The 24,897-nt window shown below is 47.4% G+C and overlaps 1 protein-coding gene across 1 annotated transcript; it reads right to left on the bottom strand.

Annotated features, from left to right (window-relative positions):
* Nucleotides 1-2,084: 2,084 nt before the first annotated feature.
* TRIM35 (tripartite motif containing 35) lies at nt 2,085-23,734 on the bottom strand. Its single transcript, XM_036856770.1, has 6 exons — nt 22,017-23,734; nt 9,425-9,520; nt 6,957-7,187; nt 5,391-5,413; nt 4,517-4,635; nt 2,085-3,093 (listed from the first exon to the last, which is right to left on the bottom strand). Exons 1-6 carry the CDS (start codon nt 22,449-22,451, stop codon nt 2,516-2,518), a joined length of 1,482 nt encoding a protein of 493 aa, XP_036712665.1. The 5' UTR covers nt 22,452-23,734; the 3' UTR covers nt 2,085-2,515.
* Nucleotides 23,735-24,897: the final 1,163 nt, after the last annotated feature.

Below are 24,897 nucleotides of genomic sequence, written 5' to 3'. Positions count from 1 at the left end.
GAAAATCCAAGTCAAAACTACAATGAGATACCACTTCACACCCACTAGGATGGCTAAGTTAAAATACAGACAATAACAAGTGTTGACGAGGATATGGAGCAATTGGAACCCCCATACCCTGCTGTTAAGACTATAAAATGGTGCAGCCACACTGGAAGTCCCTGGCAGTCCCTCAGAAGGTTAAACAGAGTTACCACATGATCCAGCAAGTCTACACCTAGATACATACCCCAGAGAACGAAAAACGTATGTCCACACAAAATCTTGTACTCAAGTGTTTATAGCAGCATTATTCCTAACGGCAAAAAGTGGAAACAATCGAAATGTTTCCACCAACTGAAGAATAAATAAAATGTAGAATATCCCTACAATAGATTACCCAATAATAAAAACAAAAAAAGTGGCATACATGCTACAAGGTGAATGAACTTTTGTTTACAACAACACTGAAAGGAAAATGTCAAAAGACGAAGTGGGCTTTAGCTCAAATATCGTTTTTCATTTTGGTAAAAAGGGGCCTAGGCTATGCAAATTATCCTCTAAGAAAACCTCTTCCAGCACCTAAGGTGGAAAGGAAAAACATTTTTTAGAAGTTTATTACAACTAACAAAATAATTTCAGGTCAAGATTATTATGTAGAAATTATATTTGATGGGCTAGATAAATACTTTATGGTAGAAAGTGCACACGGGACTCAGATGTGTTGGCTGCAAAGTGCCTTGAGCTTTGCTGAGTCTGAGAGCCTTTAGCAGGGCCCTGCTCAGCTCACACCTGTTTGCCAACATCCTCACCCCCTCGCCCACGCCTGCTCTCCTTCACTCAGTGGCGTATCCTACCACGTCGCTCCCCATGGCTGCCAATGATGTACACATCCTATTTATAGCCAATTTTTAGTTTTGAATCATCATTTCTGCTTAAAATGTCCATTTCTGTGAACCAGGGGACACAAGCAGGAGAAAGTTTGTGAGTCCTCGGTCAGGAAAGCGCCCCCATTAGAACACTGCTCCAGTGGGAAAACATTTCCTTTTACAGTACTGTCCCAGGACACGGTGAGTTGACAATTAAAAACTCTCTGCAGGCAGGTATGAGGAAGAAAAGGTGGAGGTAGGAGTCTGTAGGCATGGCAGAGGGAGAAGCAATCAGGATGAGAACGCAAAAGCCAGGAGAACAAGAACGAGCAAGCTGAGGTCAGCAAAGACAGGAGCCCTGGAGCTCCCTCCCTCCTTGTACTTCCCCTGGACCATGTCCCCTTCCTTCCTTCCTAACTGAAAGGGCCCCTCTTTCCCTCCCTTCTGTACCTTTGTGAGAAGAATCAGAGGAAGATGCTCCACACAATTACAGAAGGGCACCGCCTTCCAGGCCTACAATCTCACTGCAGATGAGGAAAGTGAGGCCCACAGAGGGGACAAGTCTAAACCATGGTTTTTAAACTGTGTGTTTTAAAGTGCTCTGGAACCTCTGTTCACAGGAAGTCATCCCAGAAGTGTAAATCAATAAATCAGAGCCGAGCTGATGGGCAGCCTTGCCCCCAACCCCACCCTGAAGGGCCCCAGGGAGGCCCTTGGAGCAGTTTTAAGTACTGGTATAAAGTGACAGACAAGCCTGGCCATGGGTCCTCCCCAAAGCCATGGCAATGGTCCTGTATTAACTGTATTTTCTTCTTTTCTGTAATCTTGACACTTTGGCATCTGGGGCTTCTCTGGCTAGCAAATTCCTGGATATAGCAAACAACTCCCCTATGAGCATGCCTTTCAAATGCAGCCAACCTTCTACACGCAGAGCTATACCCCCCAACCACCTCCTGTATCAGGCTCTCACAGGGCTCCTCCACTCCAGGCCAATATCCCCCTGTCCTAATCATCCCAGGGCCAGGTATCAGACAACTAGGGGCAATCCCTGTACCCTAGAGCCGGTCAAAAGCATTCCAACTTGCCAATCATAAACCCACTTACCCTGCCTGACCTGTTCCTTCCCTTGAAAAGTACAATAAGTCTCCCACCCATGCTTTCCCCTCACGCCCCCTGCCTCCTAAGGACCCTGGTGCTGCCCAAACCCCACCCCCACCCCCCATGGCAGGGCCCCTCCTCCTGGGGACTGTGTGAGTAACAAACTCCTGTCAACAGCACTCCTCTTCCAGTCTGCTGGCCTCACCACTCTTGGAAAATGATGAAACTTACATTTTTAAACAGACCCATTCTAGAAGCAAACATTATCCCCTGCAATCTTAGAATGTGAATCAGAAAATTCACATCCAGAGGATGCCACAACTTTGGAAAAAGCCTAATCAGGGAGGTGTCTCCTGGATGACTTTCAAAGGTACGTAGAGAAGGGACCAAAAATGAGGGAGGAGGCACATGGCCTGGAGCCACATTAAAGGACAAGGATGGCCAGTAGGAAGATCCTGGCAAGAAGGCGGGAGGCAGAGAGGTACACCAAGGCGAGTGTGCCTTTGGGAAGAGACAGAAAGAAAACGGGACCGGGGCGCGAGACCCGGCGGCATCCGGCAGGGCGGGCTTCAGCCATCCAGCTCCTCCTTGACGGTGATGCGCAGGGGGCAGATGCGCAGCGGCTCGGGGGGCCCGTCCCCCCGCGAGCCGCCCAGGTAGAAGTAGGGCCGCACCTCCCCGAAGCGGGCGTGGAAGGTGTACAGGTGGCAGTGGCGCTCCGCGTCGTAGAAGGACAGCTCACCCTCCTCGCACTCCAACTCCACGCGCAGGCGGCGCGGGATGGCCGGGACCAGGGGCGATGTGGCGGGGTCCGAGGTCACGCAGTGGTCGCCGTCCACGCCCTGCGTGCGGCACACGTACCAGAAGCCCGAGCGCGTGTCGTGGTAGCAGCTGTGCGAGTGGCCCTCGGCACCCGCGTCCTGACGCGTCCGCACCACGCCCACGCGCCAGCTCGGCAGTGCACCCAGGTCCACCTCCCAGGCATGCGAGCCCTGCGACAAGACGCAGGAGCCCAGCAGGCAGGGCGCCGACGAGAAGCGCTCCGGATTCTCTACCTGGACCCGGTAGCCGTGGTTGGTGACACTGGTGAGGTCATCTGACACAGAGAGCCAGCCAGCCGCAGTGTTGGGATCAAAGCTGAAAGGCACTGGGTGGGCAGTGGGAAGAGCGTGGGTGAAATCAGCAAACCTGAGAGCCCGCCCTGCTGTCAGGCCAGCCTGATGCCTCAGTCCCCCTAAACTGACAGACTGTGTCCCACCGGGCCCAGTGCATGGAGGGGGCTGCCCTGGGCTGAGGGGTGGTGTTATGGGTTGAAATGTGCCCTGCAAAAAAAGCTATGTTCAAGTCTTAACCCCCAGTATCTCAGGAGGTGACCTTATTTGAGAATGGGGTTGTTGCAGATATAAGTATTTAAGATGAGATCAGACTGGAGTAGAGGGGGCCCTTAATCCAATATGACTGTTGTCCTTATAAAAGAGGAGAAGAGACATAGACACATAACGGGGAAAAGCCCTGTGATACTGGAGGCACAGGTCAAAATGCTGCAGCCACCAGCCAAGGTCTGACAGCAAATACCACAAGGTAGGAAGAGGCAGAGAAGGATCCTCCCCTACAGGTTTCAGAGGGAGCACAGCCCTGCTGACACCTTGGTTTTGGACTTCTAGCCTCCAGAAGAATAAATTTCTGCCATTTGAAAGCATCCAGTCTTTGTCCCTTGTTCGGACAGCCACAGGAAGCCAATGCAGGCAGGGATCCTGACCCTGACACAATGCCTGTGACATCTAACAAAAGCATGTAACATGCCCCTGGGTCACTGACATTTCTCCCTGTAAAATCATGTTCGGACTGCTACTCCAAAAGTATCAAGAGACTGGGTGGCTTAAACAACAGAACTATATTTCTCACAGTTCTGGAGGCTGGAATTCAGAGACCAGGGTACCAGCATGCTCAGTTGCTGGTGAGGGCCCTCTTTGGTTTATAGATGGCTACCTTCTTGCTGTGTCCTCACACGGGGGAGGGAGAGAGAGAGAGGAAGCCAGCTCTCTTGTGTCTCTTCTTAAAAGAGCACTAATCCCATCATAGGGCCCCATCCTCATGACCTCTTCTAACTCTAATCACCTCCCAAAGGCCCTGCTTGCAAGTTCCATCACATGGAGGTTAGGGCTTCAACATATGAATTTGGAGGGCGGGGGGACATATAAACGTTCAGTCCACAGCACATGATATAGTGACTCATGTGGGCTGGAATCACCTTGGAGAGGCGCCCCTGAACTGAGGAACTCTTTCATTATGTTATATATACAATATGTTTCGGAATAGAAAGGGAAGTCAGTTGCTCTTTCTGAAGAGGTGGCCAAGAGTCAGGACCCAAAAAGGAAGGGTTCGGCCAGGAGGGGTTTGAGCAGTGGGGCAAGAAGGGGAGCAGGGCACGGGGGCGTGAATGAAAGAGGCTGGAGAAGGGACCAGTGGGGGGAGGAGGAGGAGGGGTGGGAAGCTGGAAGGAGTGAGTTCAGCTGGCTCTCTGCCTTGCATGACCTCCCCCCTCTTACACCTGCCTGGGCCCCTCTCACCAGATTCGACACACACGAGCATCTTCCTCCAGACTCGGTACTGCAGGGAGTCCAGGTACTTGCAAACGTCGATGAGCATACCAGGCTGGACAGGCTCCGGCTCCATCGTGCAGAAGAGGCTGGGAAAGGAGAATTGGGCCTGGTGCGCTGGGCCAGGGCCATGCATCCTGGGGCCTAACTGGGTCAGCTGGAAACAGGATCCCTTGCCTCAGGCCTAGACTCCCTGGCCATCTTACTCAAGACAACAGGACCCAACTGGGCAGCTCACACCCCTTCAGGACTCAGTACTTGAGCCCATCCTGCCCGCACTGGGATAAATATAAATAGGAGGTTCTCAGACATGCATGTGGGCAGAAATCACACGTACACATCAGCTCACAGGGTGTATGAGTTGGAAGGCACCTTAAGGGCCCTCTAGTCCCACAGTTTGAAGGTGTCACTGGCCTTTGCTTCAACACCTCTAGTGACAGGGAACTCACTACTGCCCAAAGCACTTTCTTCCATCTTTGTCCAGCTCTGACGGGGACACAGTTCTTCCGTATTCATCCCTGTGAACTCTACAACCGTCAACACAAACCAGCATGTCCTGAGGCTCTCAGAGGCAGGGGGAGAGAACTACAAGCCCTGTGCACGATGGCACTCTCTCCCCACACAGGGAGTGGTCACGTTCCACACTCAGGAAAACAACACTGCACCAGTGCAAATCGGAAGTGGGTGCCTTGAAAGAGGGCTCTCCACCTGGTCAGTCCCCCTGTTCCCTCTGTATTGCACCCAGCCAGTCTCATTACATGCCTGGCCCTGGAGCCATGGGAGTTTGCACCCCTGGTATTTCTGCCAACTCCTCCCCTCCCCTCTACCAGCCTTGGCAACTTACCGGCGTTTTCGGCTCTTGTGTTTCTGAAAAAGAAAAAAACAGAGACACAAACAGAGACACAGAGAAAACATGAGTTTCTGACCTCAAAAGGAGCCATACATCCCATGTTCATGGATCAGAAGACTTAATATTGTTAAGATGGCAATACCCCCCCCAAACTGATCTACAGATTCAATGCAATTCCTAGCAAAATAACAGCTGGCTTCTTTGCAGAAACTGATAAGCTGATACTAAAATTGATATGAAATTCAAGGGACTCAGAATAGCCAAAACAATCTTGGAAAAGAAGGACAAAGTTGGTGGCTCACACTTTCTGGTTTCAAAACTTATTAAAAGTTACTACTCGGCCATAAAAAAAGAATAAAATTTTGGCATTTGCAACAACTATATTATGCTAAGTGAAATAAGTCAGGGAAAGACAAATACTGTATGTTACCACTTATATGTGGAATCTAAAAAACTAAATTAAACAAACAAATGAATATAATAAAACAGAAACAGACTCACAGATATAGAGAACAAGCTAGTGGTTATCAGTAGGGAAGGGGAAGAGGGGAGGGGCAAGATAAGGAGAGGGGATGAAGAGACACAAACTACTATGTACAAAATAAACAGGCTACAAGGATATATTTACAGCACAGGGAATATAGCCAATATTTTATAATAACTTTAAATGGAATATAAATCTATAAAAATTTTGAATCACTATGCTGAACACCTGAAACTAATATAATATTCTAAATCAACTATACCTCAATTAAAAAAAAAAAAACCTCATTAAAAGCAACACTAAACAAGACGGTGTGGTACTAACATAAGGACATACAGATCAATGGACACTGAAAGTCTAGAAATAAACCGTAATGTTTACTGTCAACTGGTTATCAACAAGGGTGCCAAGACCATTCAATGGGAAAAGAAAGGTCTTTAACAAATGGTGCTGGGACAATTGGGTATCCACATGCAAAAGGCTGGATTCCCACCTTGTACCATGTACAAAAATTAACTCAAAATGGATCAAAGACTTAAATGTAGAGATAAGACTATAAAACTCATGACCTTGGATCAGGCTATGGTTTCTTAGATATGACACCAAAAGCGCAAACAGCAAAAGAAAACAGATAAATAGGACTTCAGCAAAATGGAAAACTTTTGTGCTTCAAAGGATGCCATGAAGAAAGTGAAACGATAACCTACAGAATGGCAACTTTCCATAAATCTAGAAGAAGCCCCACATAAAAAATTATTTAAAAAGTACTCCACTGTATCAAGAAGGAGTCAAGAGAGAAGAAACAAAAAAAGAGAGAGAAAGAAAAAGTGCAAGAGAGGAAGGGAGAGGGAGGAGGAGGGAAGGAGAGAGGCAGAGAGGAGTGGAGAGGCCCTCAAGGTCTTGATTAAAAGCTCCTCCGCCTCCTGACACAAGCCAAGCACCGCATCTGTAAGCTCCTCCAACCCGGGGTCCGGAAGCTACGGGAAGGCTGGGTCGGCCAGGGACGCTGGCCTCAGGCTCCCCGCTGGCCCCTGAACGTGTGGCCCGTCACTGACTCTGGACGTTGAGCTCCTCACCATGAGAAAGGAGACGTCATCCTCCTTCATCTCCATCTGCAGCCGCTCAATCTCATGGGCCAGGGCCTCCGTGTCTTCCGCCAGCCGCTTCATCTTCTCCTCGGCCAGAAGCTGCTTCTGCCTGGCCTCCTCGGCCATGGCATCCAGGATGGCCTGCTCCTCCACTCTCAAGAACTCTCGAAGCTTGTCAAACTCCTGCCGGATTCGCCCTTCCAGCCAGGCAGCCTCCACCTGCAGCAGAGGGTGGGAGGGGGCCTCAGCCATCACAGAGCCCGGTGGCTCCCAGATGTTTAGCAAAGGAACTCCATTTTTCAGGAGAAATCACATGCAAAACCTCGAAAGACAAAATATACATGCAGCTTTCTTAGCACGAATTTATAAGTTTAAAATAAGTCAAACAGCCTAATGAGGTTGTTTTGATACATGAAAAATCAAATCAAATCACTGCTTATAGATGACAACTGTAGTCCTATAAATTCCTCAGCAATACTCTGTACCTGTATAGGTTGTGCAATAGTGAGGGAAGCCCTGAATCACAGAAGTGAACTGTGGCAAACAGCAAAGATTTTAAAAAATTATTTGCCTTCCAGAGAGTTCCCTGGATGTCCAGTGGTTAAGACTCCGCACTTCCACTGCAGGGGGCAGGGGTTCAATCCCTGGTCAGGGAACTAAGATCCTGCCTGCAGCGCCGCATGGCCAAAATAAGTAAATAAATAAATAAATAAAATAAAATCCAATGTCTAATCGTTTAAAACAAATTATTTGCCTTCCAATATTAGGACTTCAAATTTGATAGAGAGACTTACCAAAAAAATAGTAGGAAGTATTTATTTTAAAACTGAATCATTAATAATATGCACACTCCTAATCGTAACTACGAAAAGCATTTAAAATAACAGTTAAAACAAAACCATAAATACACTCAAAGAAAAAGCAGAGACCTATTTCTCATCTTGGAATGAGAAAGACTTTTCTTATCATGATATAAAATTGAGAAGCCTCAAGGAAAGAATGAGATAATTGGATACATGTAAAAATAAGAAGTTTTATATGGCAAGAGACTACTAATAAGTTTAAATACATAAGTACAATTCCATGACAACTTTTGGAAAAACAACTCGAATTGTGCACTCTAGCAATGGCAGGTTAGTAACCCACATCTTTGAACTGAAAATTCAATATATGTTTATGGCTCTGATAATACGATGACAAAATGATTCACTGAAAAAAGGAAAATGACCAAAAAAGGGGGGAAATGATTTTTTGAAAAAGGACGAACTAGGAAAAATACTTCCAACCTATGGTAGATTATTATTATTCTTCATAATAGTGTTCTTATGAATGTGCAAGGAGAAAAGACAAACATTCCAAGAAAAAGAATGTGAACTTCACAGAAGAAATGCAAATGGCTGTTATACTTGTGAAAGGATGTACACACTTATTAATAAACAAAGAAATGCATATGAGGAGAGATGGCACTGTTGAAACATCAGGTAAAAAGATTGATAACGTATAGAGGGAGAGAGTGAAATCTGGGATGATTCTTATCACACCAGAAGATAAAAAACAGAGTAGACAGGAAAAACCAGCCAGTGTAAATTCAGCTCCAGCCACTCTCATGCTGGCAATGGCAGCCCCTCAATAAAGAGGTAAACACAAAACTTTCACTTTTCATCCACCTGGATTGACTGGCTTTAGAGGAAAAGCATTAATGAAGCCGGAATCCTGGACTCTTCACACCTGACCACCTGAGAATTCCACAGTGCCTGGGATGGACAGACAGCGGCTGTCACTTGGGCACATGGACACTCCCTAGGTGTCCCCACCGCATCCTGCACCAGGCCAGCCAGGCAGACGGCACGGGCCAAGCTCGGGAGGAGATGCAGCTGAGGGGCACACGGAGGCTGGATAAGGGCCTTGGATGGTGAGGAGTCTGGACTGTGCCGTGGGTGCCATGGAAACTACTGGACAGTTTTAAGCAGAGGAGTGACACAATCCATCTATTTTTCTAAAAGATCAGCCCACTCCAAGGAGCGTGGACTGCAGGACAAGAGTGGAAGTACAGGGCCCAGGTAGGAGGAGGGGACCTGGACCAGGATGGTGGCAGTGGAGCGGGAGTGTCAACGGACGGGATGCATTCTGGAGACCATGGACGTGGGGAGTGAGAATGAGGGTGCCGCTGGCTTCAGCGGCCGGGCAAGTGGTGCAGCGTGGCACGTGCTGTCAGCCTGAAACCACAGGGCAGGTGGCGCAGGGGGCTGTTGAAGCTGCTCCGTGGCTGCTGGCATGGTGTTTAAAGAGGCCACGCAGCCGCAACCGGCGTCCGAGGGCAAGGCTGTGCGAGGCCATCAGGGCTGGCGAAGGCCGACCCTGTGGGCAGCAGCATGGCCAGGGCCAGCCCACCTGCACCTCTCCGCCCAGCAACCCCGGGTGTCCCCATCGCCCCGTTCAGCCCCAGCGTCACTCACCTGATTGTGCTTGGCGATGGCCTCGTAGGAGCGCCGCATGGCCCAGAAGGCCTTGGCTTTCTCCCGCAGCGCGTGTTCCATGTTCCTGCACTTGGCCTGCCGTGAGGGGCGAGAAGGAGGCAAGGAGGCAGGTTAGGGCGGAGGCCGGGCAGGGATGCGGCACGCCACATCACGGCGGGAGTTGCACTTCACCGTGGGTACCACTCAACCACATTTACTGAACCCGGTCCGGCCATGTGCTGTGGGACACAGCTGGAAAAGCACAGCCCTGACCTTGAACTGGATGGGGTATGGCATAAAGGGCCTCAGATACCCTCTAACCCGGCCCCTTCGTTTATACCTGATACAGACAGAGAGACAGGGTGAGGAGGTAAAGGGACCTGTTCCCTCCCACGCTGGTCATGGGACAGCACAGAAGGCACCCCGCTTGGCCTAAAGCTGGTGCACGCTGGGCCATGAGCCCGAGCTGTGGGCCCGACGTTAAAACAATGTGCTCACAGGCTCCCCTGGTGACTTTCTGAACTGGACTGGTCTGCAGACACGAAAGAATAGGCCTGATAGTGGCGTTTACCCAGTTCTTCCCACAGGGCCTTATCTAAACTGCAGTCTTCCCTTGGTATCCATAGGGGATTGGTTCCAGGATCCTCATGGATACTGAAATCCAAGGATGTTCAAGTCCCTATATAAAAATGGTGTTGTATTTGTATAAAATGCTATGTAAGTAGTTGTAAGTACAATGTAAATGCTATGTAAATAGTTGCCAGAGTGGCAAATTCAAGTTGTGTTTTTTGGAACTTTCTGGATTTTCCCCCCCGAATATCTTTGATCTCCCATTGGTTGAATCCACAGATGTGGAACCTGTAACTACAGATGGGCTACTGTACACGTCTCCCCGCATCCCTGCCTTATCCTGATATTCTAATAGTGCTTGGATCGTGTGAAAGACTTTAATCAGCAGATTCAAATACTTCTTGCTTAGTTTTTGTTTTATAAATTTAACCTCTGCTCTGATCTCCCTGGGCTCCTAGAGGAACCACTGCTGGTTTTAGGTTGGATTCTGACCTTTTGTATCCCAGGCCTAGCATTTTCTCTCCATCTTTATCCTTTTCCCTCTACATTCTGAAAAAGCCTCGCAAGTTTTCTCTTTGGAAAAATAACAATTCTAACAACATTAATTATAAATGACTACCATTTACTGAGCATTTACTATGTGCCAAGGACTTTACTAATTACTTTACACGTTACGTCACTTAATCATCACATTATTCCTATTAGTAATTTTATCAGCCCCCTTTTACAGATGAAAACACTGAAGCACAGAAGGGGGAAGTGACTAGCCCAAGGGCACACAGCTAGTTCATGGCAGAGCAAGGATGAGAACCTAAACAGTGGTGGCAGGCAGCCTCTAAGATGGTTCCCAGTGATCCCTCCCTCCTGTGAGATAAGAAAGTTTGTTGTTTTTTTTTTTTTTTTTTTTTTTTTTTAAGAGTTCATGTAGAAATGACATTGTGTTTGAACATCGGTAGACAAGGATTTAAACTTCTGATCTATTATTTATCAGCAGGGTAACTTTGTTTTTTGGGGTTTTTTTTTTTCCTCATGGATTTAATTAATTAATTAATTAATTTTTGGCTGTGTTGGGTCTTCGTTTCTGCGCGAGGGCTTTCTCTAGTTGCGGCAAGTGAGGGCCACTCTTCATCACGATGCGCGGGCCTCTCACTATCGCGGCCTCTCCCGCTGCGGAGCACAGGCTCCAGACGCGCAGGCTCAGCAGTTGTGGCTCACGGGCTTAGCTGCTCCGCGGCATGTGGGATCCTCCCAGACCAGGGCTCGAACCCGTGTCCCCTGCATTGGCAGGCAGATTCTCAACCACTGCGCCACCAGGGAAGCCCGAAAGTTTGTTGTTTTAAGCTGCCAAATTTGGGGGTAATTTGTTATGAGTGATAAATACAGATTTGTCCTCAAAAGCCTCATCCCTACCTGGGCCTGATTTAGATGGCGAGATTCTGGACTTCAAGCTGATGCTGTAATGGGACAAGATGCTTGGGAATCTTAGGAGGGGGTGAACATACTCTGCATGTGGGAGGGACATCCATCATTGGGGCCAGAGCACAGATTGAAGGAGACAGCCTCTAAAATGGCCCCAATGATCCCACCTCCCAGTACTCATGCCCTGGTGGAATCCCCTCCCTGTGGGCTGGATCTAGTGACTTGCTTCTAACCAACAGAATATGGCAAAAGTGATGGGACATGAATTGAGGTGACAAAAAGCCTGCACACACCCTTTCTTGCCCTCCCGTGCTTGCTCCCTTGGATGGAAGTGATCCACCCTCTGGAGCAGCCCATGGGGCTAGGAACTGAGGGTATCCAAACAACAGCCCCAAGGACCCAAATCCTGCCACCAACCACACAAGTGAGCCTGAGTGGGGATCCTGGCTTACTTGGGCCTTCAGATGAGACTGTAGCCCCAACCAACACTGCAGCATCATGAGACCCTGAGGCAGAAACACCCAGCCAGGTCATGCCAGATTCCTGACCTACAGAAACCATGACATAATAGACATTTTTGTTTTAAGCCACTATGATTGGGGTAATTTGTTACACAGCACTAGATAACTAGTCCATCTGTCCTGTTCCACAGTCCATTCTTTTAACCACTCTTCTATAGAAAATAAACAATGATTTCTTTCTCTGCAGCTTTTGTTTTCTATTCATTCTAGTCACGTTTATGTTCTTCTTGACAATATTTAACAGATTTTTAAAAAATACTGTTCTCTGTAGTATTATCATCTCTAAGGTGTGTCTCCTCAACAGCAAAATAACATTAGCATGAGCGTCCCACAAAACCACTGAAATATCATCCCAATGTGTTGTTTTGTGGGACGAGATGTTTTGTTGCAAAGTTATGTAATAGGGTCCCCAAAGACAATTCCACGATTTGCCAAATAAGTGTGAATGACAGGAGTGAAGCAAGTCACATTACCCAGGGGCATGCTGGCCCCAAACAACACAGCCCAACCCTCTGCGCTTCAACCTTCAGTCCGGGATTTACGGGGTAATGAAGATGGAAAGGGGGTGACAGTCCCTTGTCCTTCCCAAACTTTTCAATCACTTGGAGAGTTCTGCTTTAATTCAGCAAATCCCAACCCTAAATAAAATGTGCCCTTCTCTGAGATGCTAGCTGGTGAGACCCACCAATGATTATATTACCACCAGCAAGCAGTTATTATTAAGCATGTACTATGCACAAGGCACTAAATTAGGTACTTTACAAACATCATTCTATCGAATTCTTACATTTCTGCAAGGTAGGCGCTATATTGCTAATATACAGAAGAGAAAAGAAGGCCCAGAAGAGTTAAGTAACTTGCCAAAATTATAGTTAGCAGCAGAACCATGATCTGTCTGCAGAACTGTCCAAGAATAAAGGCCACAGTCTTAACCACAAGACTACCCACCCAATTTCATTAAGGAAGCTACTACTATGTTGTCTAGTTGTCTTTTGTGTTTCTAAATGTGTCATCTTATTTCCAAATTTGTTGACATCAAACATGTCAATTTCTTTACTTCTGGAGAATAAAAGCTTATAGTTCTGGCCATACTTTGCCCAATTCCTTAAACAACCTAGCATGTGAATGAAATTTTCCTCCCATAAATGTCAAATTAAACAACGCATCTTAAAAACTTATGGAAAATCAAAAACTGGAAATGACCCAAATGTCCATCAGCAAGAGATGGGTGAGTAAATTATGGTATATTCATACAATGGAAAGCTACTTAGCAGTAAAAAAAGGAGCAAACTACTGATACATATAACAGGTGAATCAAAAAGTATATGTATATACTACTCTGGAGGAGAGTACATACAGTATCATTTCATTTATGTGAAGTCCAAGATCAGGCAACACTAATCCAAGGTGATAAATCAGAAAGTGGTTGCTCTTGGTGGAAGACTGACTGGGAAGAAGGAGGGACCCCTCCAGGGTGATGGAGATGTTCTCTACTTCGTTTGGAGTGGCAGGTATAGGGTGTGTGTAATAGAACTCATCCAACTGAACATTTAAGATCTATGCATCTAACTGTATATAAGTTATACCTCAAATTTTTAAAAGCCTATAAAATGAAAACTTTAGAAGTTTTAACCTTTTCTTATAACTTACCAAGAGCTTTCCTCCCTTAATGAGAGGAAATTCTTTCCTTTTCACTCCAATTTTTTTTTTTTTTTTGGCCCTGCTGCGCAGCTTGCGGGATCTTAGTTCCCCTACCAGGGATGGAACCGCCAGGGAATTAATTCCCTTTTCTCTCCAATTTAATGAGTTACTTTGTACCTTTCAATCTCCTTTGTTGTTGCCACCAATTTATTTTCTTTGCATAAGACATAAACGTGCCATCTCTTAAATAATTATAAACTGAACACCCCTGTAACCACCACCCAGGACATGTCCCTTCTGAATCTTAATCCCTTTTTTCTGTCAGAGGAAACTCCTAATTTCTATGGTACTTCCTTGCTTTTCTTTATAGTTATATCTGCTATGTATGATCCCTAACCTAAATAATACACTTTAGTTTTGCCTGGTTTTGAGCTTTATATTAAAGGAATAAAACTACATATATTCTTTTGTGTCTTGCTTCCTCTATGTAACATAAAGTTTGTAGGATTCAAATACATAATTGTATGTAAGTTTACCCGTTCATCGTTGCATTGTAATCTATTTTATGAATACACCACAATCAGGTATCCATTCTGTTATCAATGGATAGCTGGGTCATTTACAACTTCGAGTAATACAAATAGGATGAACATTCTTGTATAGATCTCCTAGTGCACAGGTACACTGGTTCTTCTACAAAATATTCCTGGGGGTAGAACTGCTGGGCCACAGGTACATGTATCTTCAACTTTGGTAGATAAATGCCAAACGTTTTTCCAAAGCAGGTGTACCAATTTATACCACATGAGCAATGTTAATGAAAAATGTTTATTAACCATTTGGATCTTTATTTTTAAATACCTGTTATTAAAATCTTTGACCCTTTTTCTATTGAGTTGCCTGCCATTTTCCTACTGGTATGTAAGAATTTATTATAAATACACAATGTATGTCTTTTATGGGTTAAATGCATAACGAGTATCTTCTATTGTATCACTTATATTTCTTAATTTCAGTGTGGTCCAATGTTATCAGTGTTTTCCTCTGGAATTAGTGCTTGTTGGTTTTAAGAAATACCTCCCTACTCTGAGGTCATAAAGATAATCTCCTATATTATTTAAAGTTATAGCTTTCCTTTCACATTTGGGTCTAATGTGGATACCTGAAGTTTATTTTGTGAATGGTGTGACCCAGTAGCTTGTTTGCTCCAAAATCATTATTTAAGAACAAACTGGAAACTAATACAACATTGTAAATCAACTATATTTCAATGAAATTTTTTTTTAAGAATTTAAAATGAATACTACCATTCCCCTACTGGTCTGAAGGCCACCTTTGTTATACATCACACACAGATCTGTTTCTAGGTTCCCCAGTCTGTTTCCCTGGCCATCTGTTTATCCTTGTGCCAGTATCACAATCTTTACTTCTACAGCTACAACATAAACTGACATCTAATAAATATTTCCTAAGAATGCTTTGGCAATTCTTGGCCCTTTGAGCTTGCATGTAAATTTTAAAATCAGCTTGTCAAATTCCACAAAATAATCATGTTGGGATTTTGATTGGGATAGAATTGACTCTACAGGTCAGTTTGAGGATAACTGACATCTTTAAAATACTGTCTTCTAATCTATGAATATGGTATATCTTCCCACTTAGCCTTCTTTGATGTCCCTCAACAAAGTTTTCTATTTTTCCCTGCCTGCACACTTCTCGTTACATTTATTCCCAGATATCTGATTTTTTAAATACTATTGTAAATGGTTTTTTAAATTTTCTATTTGCTACTGATATAAATACAACTTTTAATCTTTATTTTGCAAACCAGCATTCTGTCTAAACTATGCAGATGCAATCATATTATCTGCATATAATGCCATTGTTGTTTCCCTCTTTCCAAACCTTATGCCTTTATTCCTGACTGACTTTATTTGCTAGGCTCTCCAATACAAACTTGAATAAAATTGGTCATAACAGGCATTCCTGCCTTTTTCTTGCTCTCAGTAAGAAAACTGTAAGTGTTTCACAATTAAATATGATATTTGCTATAAGTTTTTTGGTATTCTTAAGCAGTTTAATGAAGTTCCTTCTATTCCTAGTTTGCTAATTTTTTTTCAATCACAAAAGGATACTGAATTTAAGCAAATGCAATTTTTTCATTTAATGACTTCATCAAATTTAAGTGGCTCAGAATTGGATTTTGTTTTCTTATCCAGTCAGACAGCTTTTGTCATTTAACTGGAGTACTTAACATAATTACCAATATAATTGCATTTAAGTCCACCTTCCCGTTCTGTGCTATCTGTCCTGCTTGCTCAATACGTCTTTTTCTTCTCTTCCTTGTCTTTTTTTAGATTGTAGAATTTTTATTCCACTTTTTTCCCCTATATACATTTAGTGGTTAACCTACAAAATACTACAGGTAGAAAGCGCGATTTCAAATGAATCTAAACAATACACTTTTCATGTTTGCTTCTGATATTCTGATTTTAACACTAAACACCCTTGGATCACAATTGGACCCACCAGTCAGGGACCTGCATGTAGTCCAAGGGGTGCCTGAAATGACAGAGACTAGTGGGGGCTCTGGTGCAAAGGCTGGTCAGGACCAATAAGGGTCATCACTGCCCTGGGTGGAGCTAAGTGGCCCATGACACATCTGGAACATCACCCAGGGCCCAAGCCCAGCAAGAGCGCTGATTTTGGCTTCAATTATAACATTCAACATGACTTAAATTATAAATGAACACAAAATAGGAAGTTTTTATTTACACTAAAGAATTCAGAATGTGATTATATAGTCTACAAAGTGTTTTTAAAAATTACAATTTGATACCTTAAGCAGCAAATTTCAATAGCATATTTAATACCGTAAGGATTTTACAATATTGTTTTACCCAAAATATCCATTAACACAGGTGCTATGTGATATAATAGAAAAGGGGAAGGGTGCCAGTAAGAGAATACTATTTCCTGTCACAGCACCCTCTCAAGTACTTATCAAAGTGCTAGAGCTATGTGTGCAGCCAGGGTTGTCCAGCACAAGCCAGGTTCTCTGTCCTCTGAGGCCCTACATATACTGCTGCTTCTGACCAATTCCCACCTGCTTCACCCAACTATCCCAAAGTGGCCTTGAAAACTAAGCTCAGGCCCTCTTCATGTCCTCCAGAAAGCCGCCTCGGCCTCCCCAGTAGAGTTTAGTTGCCTCTCTGCGGACACCTCTGCCACTGAACTTCGTACCCAGCATCACCGCCTCACTTTCCTGGAAAGGCTGCAGGCTTCCTGGGGGCAGGTGCTCCTGCCTGGGCCTCTCACCGAGCACAGTGGTGCTCCATAAACTGCAGACGGAATGAAGGCTTGCTCTGAAAAGGTAGAGACCGTTTCAACCACTGCACATCTCCAGGTCTCAGCACAAACTAGATGCTCAACTAACCACTTGCCCAGTTGACAAATACACTGGGTGTTGACGTTCTCTCCACTACACCCCATGGCCTCCTGGATCGAGAGCTCGGAGGCCTGATCTGTACCTTGTCCTTTTCACTGACCACTGGTGAGAACTTTGGCAAAAGCTCTTTCTCGGGCAGTCAGGCTCCAACCCTGAAAGATAAAGGCAAGAAAGTGCCCATGGTCTCTCAAATGCCACCGTAAAAATGAAGAATGCAGTTTTCTCTGTACATGCTCACCTAGCCCATCACCAGGATTTCCTGGCATCTGTCTCCAGGTAGTGTCATTTTTCCTATGTATTTCAAACATTTGTTTTTCAGGCAGATTGAAATAGCAACTAAGAGCTCTGGCGCTTGGCCACCCAGGTTCAAATCCCAGCTCCTCCACTTAGTAGCGGGTGATACTGAGCAAGTTCCTTAACTTCTCGGCCCCTCAGTTTCCTCATCTGGATAAGAGGGGTGAGAACACTACCTAGCTCAGAGGATGGCTGTGAGGATCCATGTTCAGTGCTTGTAAGAGTGCACCAGGGGCTTCCCCGGTGGCGCAGTGGTTGAGAATCTGCCTGCCAATGCAGGGGACACGGGTTCGAGCCCTGGTCTGGGGAGATCCCACATGCCACAGAGCAGCTGGGCCCGTGAGCCACAATTACTGAGCCTGCGCGTCTGGAGCCTGTGCTCCGCAACAACAGAAGCCGCGATAGTGAGAGGCCCGCGCACACTGCGATGAAGAGTGGCCCCCGCTTGCCACAACTGGAGAAAGCCCTCGCACAGAAACGAAGACCCAACACAGCCATAAATAAATAAATTAATTAATTAATTAAAAAAAAAAAAAAGAGTGCACCAGGCATGTGTTAGCTCATTACCATTGAGTGTCACTTGGTCCCAGGTAACTTAACTCTCCTCCTGGTTTATTTTCCAGGTTTCTTAAATGGACCGCAGAGATGCATCTCGGACAACTTGATCTCATTCAGATGCCCTTCTTCTCCAACTCCAATCCAGGCTCCCATTCTTCCTTTCCCCTTGGTGGTCAGTCCTCCTTAAGAAGCAGGTGTCTACCATGGCAACTAGGGCTAGGCCCCCTAACTCAGGAGCCTCAATGGGTGGTGCTCAGTAAGACCCCATCCTGCCCCTGGTCACAGGCCTTGCCAGGAGGCAATTAAACATCCTCCAGTACAACTTGGATCTGGGAAGGCCTGGCCCATAAGGAGAGATCCAGGATGAGGCTGAGCAGTTGGGAAAAAGGGAAAGAATTGGAAGGGGGAAGACTTAAGAGGTGCCTGGAATAAACCTCGATTAGGGTTGGCTAGACTGATTCTAAGAAGGTAACCCCAGAAGGGGAAGAGGCTGGGTCTGGGGCAGGAAGAAGCTGGAGGGCAGAGAATGGCCGTCATATCAGTCCGGTGAGATGGAGAAGCAAGGGGCTAGACAAGGCAGTGCTGAGGCCTGGGACCTGGTGGAGGTTCAGGGCTGGTTTGCTCTGAAGATGCAAGCCGGGCCAAACGTCAGACTGGGAGTCAGGAGACCTGCGTTCTAATCCTAGATGTACCGCTTTCACTCCCCGTGACTGACCATTGGCGTGATTAGTATTCGATCACGCCCACCTGACTCCAAGAAGGCAGGGGCTTGGACCACCCTGCCCTTTCCTGCACACACTGTGCCTGGTACAGAGCAGGCACTCAGTCCACACCTGTCGGCCCACCGACGATGGTCCTCATCCACACAAGCCTCTAAGAACCCACACACAGAGGCAGCTGCCCTCACGGCTCCGGAACAGAGGGCCAGCAGGGACGGTCTTACCCTGGGACCAGAGAAGCTTCTATCAAAGTCCATGACCAGAGTAAGAGCACACCAAGGCCCCAGGTGAACTCTACAGTAACTGCTCTAACTCTGGACAAGTTGCTTAACCTCTGTGAGACTCAGTGTCATTGCCTGTAAAATGGGGAGAACAGTACCCACCTATAGCAAGCTGAATAACAGCCCCTCCAAAGATGTCCACGTCCTAATCCCTAGAACCTGGGAATGTGCTACCTTACATGGCAAAAGGGATTTCGTAGATGTGATTAAAATATGGATTTTAAGATGGGGAGATTATCCTGGATTGTCTCCAGGGGCCCCCTGTAATCACAAGGCTCCTTACGATTGGGTGGCAGGGGGGTTAGAGAAGACAATGGGACAACAGAAGCAGAAGTTGGAATGATGCACTTCAGAGATGAAGGAAGGGGTCTCCGAAAGCTGGACAAGGCAATGAAATAAATCCTCTCCTAGCCTCCAAAAGGCATGGAGCCAACCCTTGATGCTGAGACTTCTGACCTCCAGAACTGTAAGCTAATAAATCTGTGCTGTGTTAAACCACAAAGTTTGTGGCAATTTATTACAACAGTAAGAGGAAATTAATACACAACCTCACAGGGTTTTTGTGAGGATTAAGTGTGTTGACAAGTAAACACTTAAGAGCACATGGTACCTAGTTAAGTGGTCAAAAAGTGTTGGCTGGTATGATTATTTTTGCTGGAGTTCTTCGTATGGTTGCCACAGTAATCTTTCGAATGTACACATCTCACCGCAAAGCCCCTATGGAAGAGCTTTCAGGGCTCCCCATCAGCCCCTTCTCACCTGTCCAGCCTTCCCACACTGTCCCCACCACCACCACCTATCCACCCATCCAGAACGACAACTTGTCTATCTGCTGGCTGACGTCCCCACACTACAGCGCGAGCTCCGTGGGGCAGGGGCTCTGGCTTACCGACCTCTGCAGCCTCAGCACCCAGGATAGGTCCTGGCGCACAGCTGTCTAACACACGAGTGAGGCCACCCAGCACCAGGCTGAGCACACTCCTTAGATCTTTCGGGACTGGACCCCCCACCCCCTCAGACATCGCCCTGAGTGCCCACTGGTCTGTCAGCATCATTCCTCTGTTTAAAACCCTCCAACTGCTCCCTACAGCCTTCAGGACAAAGGCCAAGACTGGGGCCTCCTGGCTCCTTCTGCATCTCCATCCTCCTTCTCTCAGTGCCTGGAAAGTCACTGCTTCTGGACCCTTACACATGCTGCTGCCTCTGCCTGAAATACCCTCCCTGACCCCCCTTCACCTGGCTAACACTTCCTAACCCCTCAGTCTCTGCTTGAAGCTCCTTGAGAGTATGAATTCCTGTTTAGCTCGTGTCCTGCAGTATCCCCAGGGCCTAGCAGTACAAGGCATCTGCTGAATAAACAGAAAGATGTCATTAGACCATATGCACTTTGGGGCACCTAGCTCACTGATCTTTTTTTCTTTTTTTTTTAATTTATTTATTTTTGGCTGTGTTGGGTCTTCGTTTCCGTGCAAGGGCTTTCTCTAGTTGCGGCGAGCAGGGGCCACTCTTCATCGCGGTGCGCGGGCCTCTCACTCTCGTGGCCTCTCTTGTTGCGGAGCACAAGCTCCAGACGCGCAGGCTCAGCAGTTGTGGCTCACGGGCCTACTTGCTCCGCGGCATGTGGGATCTTCCCAGACCAGGGCTCGAACCCGTGTCCCCTGCATTGGCAGGCAGATTCTCAACCACTGCGCCACCAGGGAAGCCCCTGGCTCACTGATCTTGAATCCTGGCTTAGCTCAGACCTGGGTTCTGCCTTAGTGCTCTTGGCCTTGACCCCTGCCCATCTTCCTGATCTATACACTTCTGGCAGTCCCATGGTGATTCGTCATGACTTGATCCATGGTGGCCCCCTACCTCAACCCCAGCCCCCAGAATGCCCAGCACTTACTTCAGCTGTCCCAAATCAGGACCTGGCACTTCTACCAAGGGAAATGAATGAGAAAAAGCACTGCTGTGGACCACTGTGACAGCAGTTACAGGCTTATCCCGTTGCCGAGCTAGTGTAGGGTTCAAACAAGCATATTGATGACATTCCCCTTCACTTGAACTTTGTCAAAATGTGTATGGAACTGTCAACTTTTGATATTTCTTAAGAAAAGCATTAAAGCAAACAAACTAAAACAGTGTCTGGAGACAGGCATTCTTATAGTGCCTCCTTTTCAATACACTCAGCTTCAGATCAGCAAAGCTGGGTTCTCCAAACTGTGGGTCTGACCTGTGTATTAGCAGGTTTTAGTAGGTGATGAAATAAATTAATGTTTTACACCCTGTGCAGTTTTTAAAATAAAACGACAGAAAATACCTGAGTACAATAGACATTGTCACAGAACTTTTTGCTTCAGCTGATAGAGACACCATACATGCACGTGGCAGGTCTGGGTCACAATGGAAAAAACATGTCTTACCATGTGCTAGCTGAGGTCAAAAAATCTGAAAACCCCTGAGATGGCTAATCCTTATTTCCTGATCATTCTTCCTTCCTCTGCCAAAAACTTCTCCATGTTAGTTTGCCCTAAAATTGCTCCTTACCTTATTTATAGCCACTGGAACTCTAGGGGCATGCTGAGAGAGTGATCCAGTAGAGACCAGCTGGCCAGGGCCAGGGCCAGAGGCCTCCCCACAGCTACACAATACAGGGCTCCAGCCCGGGAAGGAGGGGAGAGATGTGGGGAGATCTAAAAGGCTCCACATCTTTGGCCAGGTCTTGGGGTCCTGCACCTCCACCCTGAGTGTGCCAAGTTCCAGGGTTGCGGGCTTACCCACACCTGTGCTTCTAAAAGGGGCATGGGCCACACACCTGTGGTAGAAAGGGTGCACGGCCTCAGCCCTTCAGAGGTGGGGCGGGGTGGGGAGGTGTCTTGAGAACATCCTGTAACCCCAGTTCTCACACTTCCTGTTGACATTCTCTCTCCTCCCATCTCAGGCCCCTGGGCCGGCCTTGATGAAGAAGGCAGCCTCTGTATGCTACCAGCGGCAGGGAGTGGGGGTCCCGAGGAGGCACCAGCAAGCTGGCAGGGGGAAGAGGGGCGGGACCGGGCACAGCCAGCTCTGGCAGGCTGGAGTGCAGGAGCAGCGGGGTCAGGGTGCTGCGTTCCAGCCCACGTGCGCGCTCGGCCACCTCCGGCTCGCGGCCGCGCTTACCCGAAAGTCGTGGGCAGTGTCCTTCACCGGCTGCACGCGGTGCCCCTGGTGCCGGGGGTCGGCCTGGCACGAGCAGCACAGCAGCTCTTTGTCGTCGAGACAGAAGAGGTTGAACTGGCCGCGGTGCAGGCGGCAGAGGCGCGGAGAGCGGTGGCCGGTCCAGCGCGCGCCCTCGGCCTCCTCGCGCAGCAGCTTCTCCACGAGGTTATTGAGGGTGTGGTTGGTGCGCAGGTCGGCGGGGGCCGCGCGGTCCTTGCATACCGGGCAGGTGGGTGCCACCTGCACCTCCCAGCAGCGGGTCACGCACCCGCGGCAGAAGTTGTGGCCGCAGCGCAGAGTCACGGCGTCACGGAAGGGGTCGTAGCAGACGGCGCAGAGCAGCTCCTCCTTGAAGGAGCGGGAAGGCCCGGGTGACAAGGCGGGGCCCGGCTCCATTGCCCCGGATCCCGGATCCCGCGCCCGCAACTTTCGCTCCGGCCCCTCCCATCCGCCGCGCGGCTCCCGCGACCCTGCGGAGGCCGGCGGTCAGCCTCTTCCACTCGGAGCACTGAGCGACTGCGATGCCGACCAATCGCGCTGGGCGCGCTCGGGAGGCTCCGCCCCAGTTCCGGTCGGCTCGGGAAACCCCGGAAGAGCGGGGTGGGCCCGGTATGCTCCGCAGTCCCGGTCAGTCCTAGGCGAGCCAGGTTAGCCGGGAAGAAGCTCTCAAGCAGTGTTCTAGGGCCTCCGTGTCGCTGCAACCTACTTCCGATTTCAAATGGGAAATGAAGTCTAGGAGCCCCTTCCTTAAGCGGTTCCCGGAAATTTCAGGCCCGTGAGGTGGGAGAAGCCAGAGCTCCTTACTTCGTGGTTCTGAAGTGAAGTCTGATCTTAACGGCGTCGTTAGGTTTTTCACCGCTTAAAAGAGTTTGCAGTGCCCTTTCAAAGATCTGTGCCCGCTCGCATTAGTTGCTTACTTATTTTGGGCAGTCTTGTGCCTGCCCCGTGGGGTAAGGCGGGAACAAATGAGAGAAGGGGGCAGTGGAAGACCTCTGAGAAGCTCCGATTCTTGTTCCGTGGTTGAATAGGCAGGCAAGTCACCATCTTTCCAAAATCTATTTCCTCGTGAGTGAAACAGAGATCAAGGACGTCTGCAAAGTTAGCTATGGGAACTGGAATCCAGGCTAAATTCCTGCCAGGTACAGCAGGCCTGAGTCTCTCCAACCTGTGTCACGTTGATCACTTTACAACGTTCAGATGTGGGATTCCTTTCCCCTGGAACACTTTCATTTCCGGTTTCCGTTGGAAGACAAGTCTCCACAGGTCTCGTGTTTCTGTATGCCACCCAGAGACACTGCCTTTTTTGGACTATCTTTTCAAGGACGTTTCTATGATGAACAGCCTCGGAAGGCAGAGATAATGTCTCCCTCCAGGCAAAGATCTAGCCATCTTACTCTTCATTATAAAAGATTTGGGTTCCCTAAGCTTCCTCCTGTGGCCCACATCATGTAGGCTTTTGGGAATTAAGGCTCAGGAAACTGGCCCAAATGACTATAATCTGACTATTGCCATTGCTGTTAATAATAAACTGTCCTTTGACTCAAGAGTTTCATCTACCAGCATTCCTGAAACTGTGGCATGCTAACTTGTGTTGACTAGAAAGAAAAAAAAAAAAAGCACAACTTAAAAGCTGAGAATTACGTCTTATTTGGCGGACAAAACAGAGGACTTAAGCTCTGAGGGACTGCTTGCTCCAAAGAGGTAGGCAAGGATCCAGGATATATAGTTTTTGCAACAAAGACCAGGTGGTCGGAACTTGAAAAGATTACTGTTAATTAAAGAAAACCAGATATCTCAAGTTAGGGAATTTAGCACTTTTCTATGTATGGGAAGATGCAAGAGTCTGGGCTCACTAAAATCATTCCTTTGATGTGCATCTCAGCTACATGGGGCCAGTATCCTGTGCTTTCGCATCCTGAGTCTCTTTGGGGTGTATCATTGGGGGGAGGGGGGCGGTGGCTGCAGCAGTTGACTGCTAGGTCGGGGTAGCGTTACTGTGATGGCTTCATGGCTGCAGCATCCTTTGTTTACTGATATGTCAGGCAGCATTTTTTCCATTGATACTTGTTAGCTTGCAAGTAGGCTAAAATCTAGACAATTTCCTTTCAAACTTTTGCTCAGAATAGGCCTTTCCCCACAATGCCAAGCCGATGGATGCCACTAAGTGTTATTGCTTTCTGGAGTGTTTCCTATACATGATCAGTGGTCCTCCTGCAGTTACCTGGGGAGCTTTCTAAATAAAAGCACAGATTCTTGAGTCCAGATTCTTTGATCTACTTGCCTCTTTGGGGGGAAAGGCCCAGGAATCTGCGTTTTTCACACGCTCTCCAGGTGATTCTCAGGTACACTAAAGATTGAGGCCCATTGTGCTAGATCTACTCACCCAGCAAGTAGGTCTCCAGTTAGGCTTGCTGGTTCAAAAATTAACCTTCGAGACAATATCCGAAAAGGCCACAAGATGGGGCTAATAACCCTACATGCCAGGCACCTCCCTGGAAAATCTTATCTCTTCTAGTCTCACTTTCTTTTTTTTTTTTTAATTTTATTTATTTATTTATTTTTATTTTTGGCTTTGTTGGGTCTTCATTTCTGTGCAAGGGCTTTCTCTAGTTGCGGCGAGCGGGGGCCACTCTTCATCGCGGTGCGCGGGCCTTTCACTATCGTGGCCTCTCTTGTTGCGGAGCACAGGCTCCAGACGCGCAGGCTCAGTAGTTGTGGCTCACGGGCCCAGTTGCTCTGCTGCATGTGGGATCTTCCCAGACCAGGGCTCGAACCCGTGTCCCCTGCATTGGCAGGCAGATTCTCAACCACTGCGCCACCAGGGAAGCTCTTCTAGTCTCAC

This window comes from Balaenoptera musculus, chromosome 6 (genome assembly GCF_009873245.2).
Source record: "Balaenoptera musculus isolate JJ_BM4_2016_0621 chromosome 6, mBalMus1.pri.v3, whole genome shotgun sequence".
Taxonomy (NCBI): domain Eukaryota; kingdom Metazoa; phylum Chordata; class Mammalia; order Artiodactyla; family Balaenopteridae; genus Balaenoptera; species Balaenoptera musculus.
Note: the sequence above shows the minus strand (reverse complement) of the source record. Positions and strands in the feature narration are given on the sequence as shown.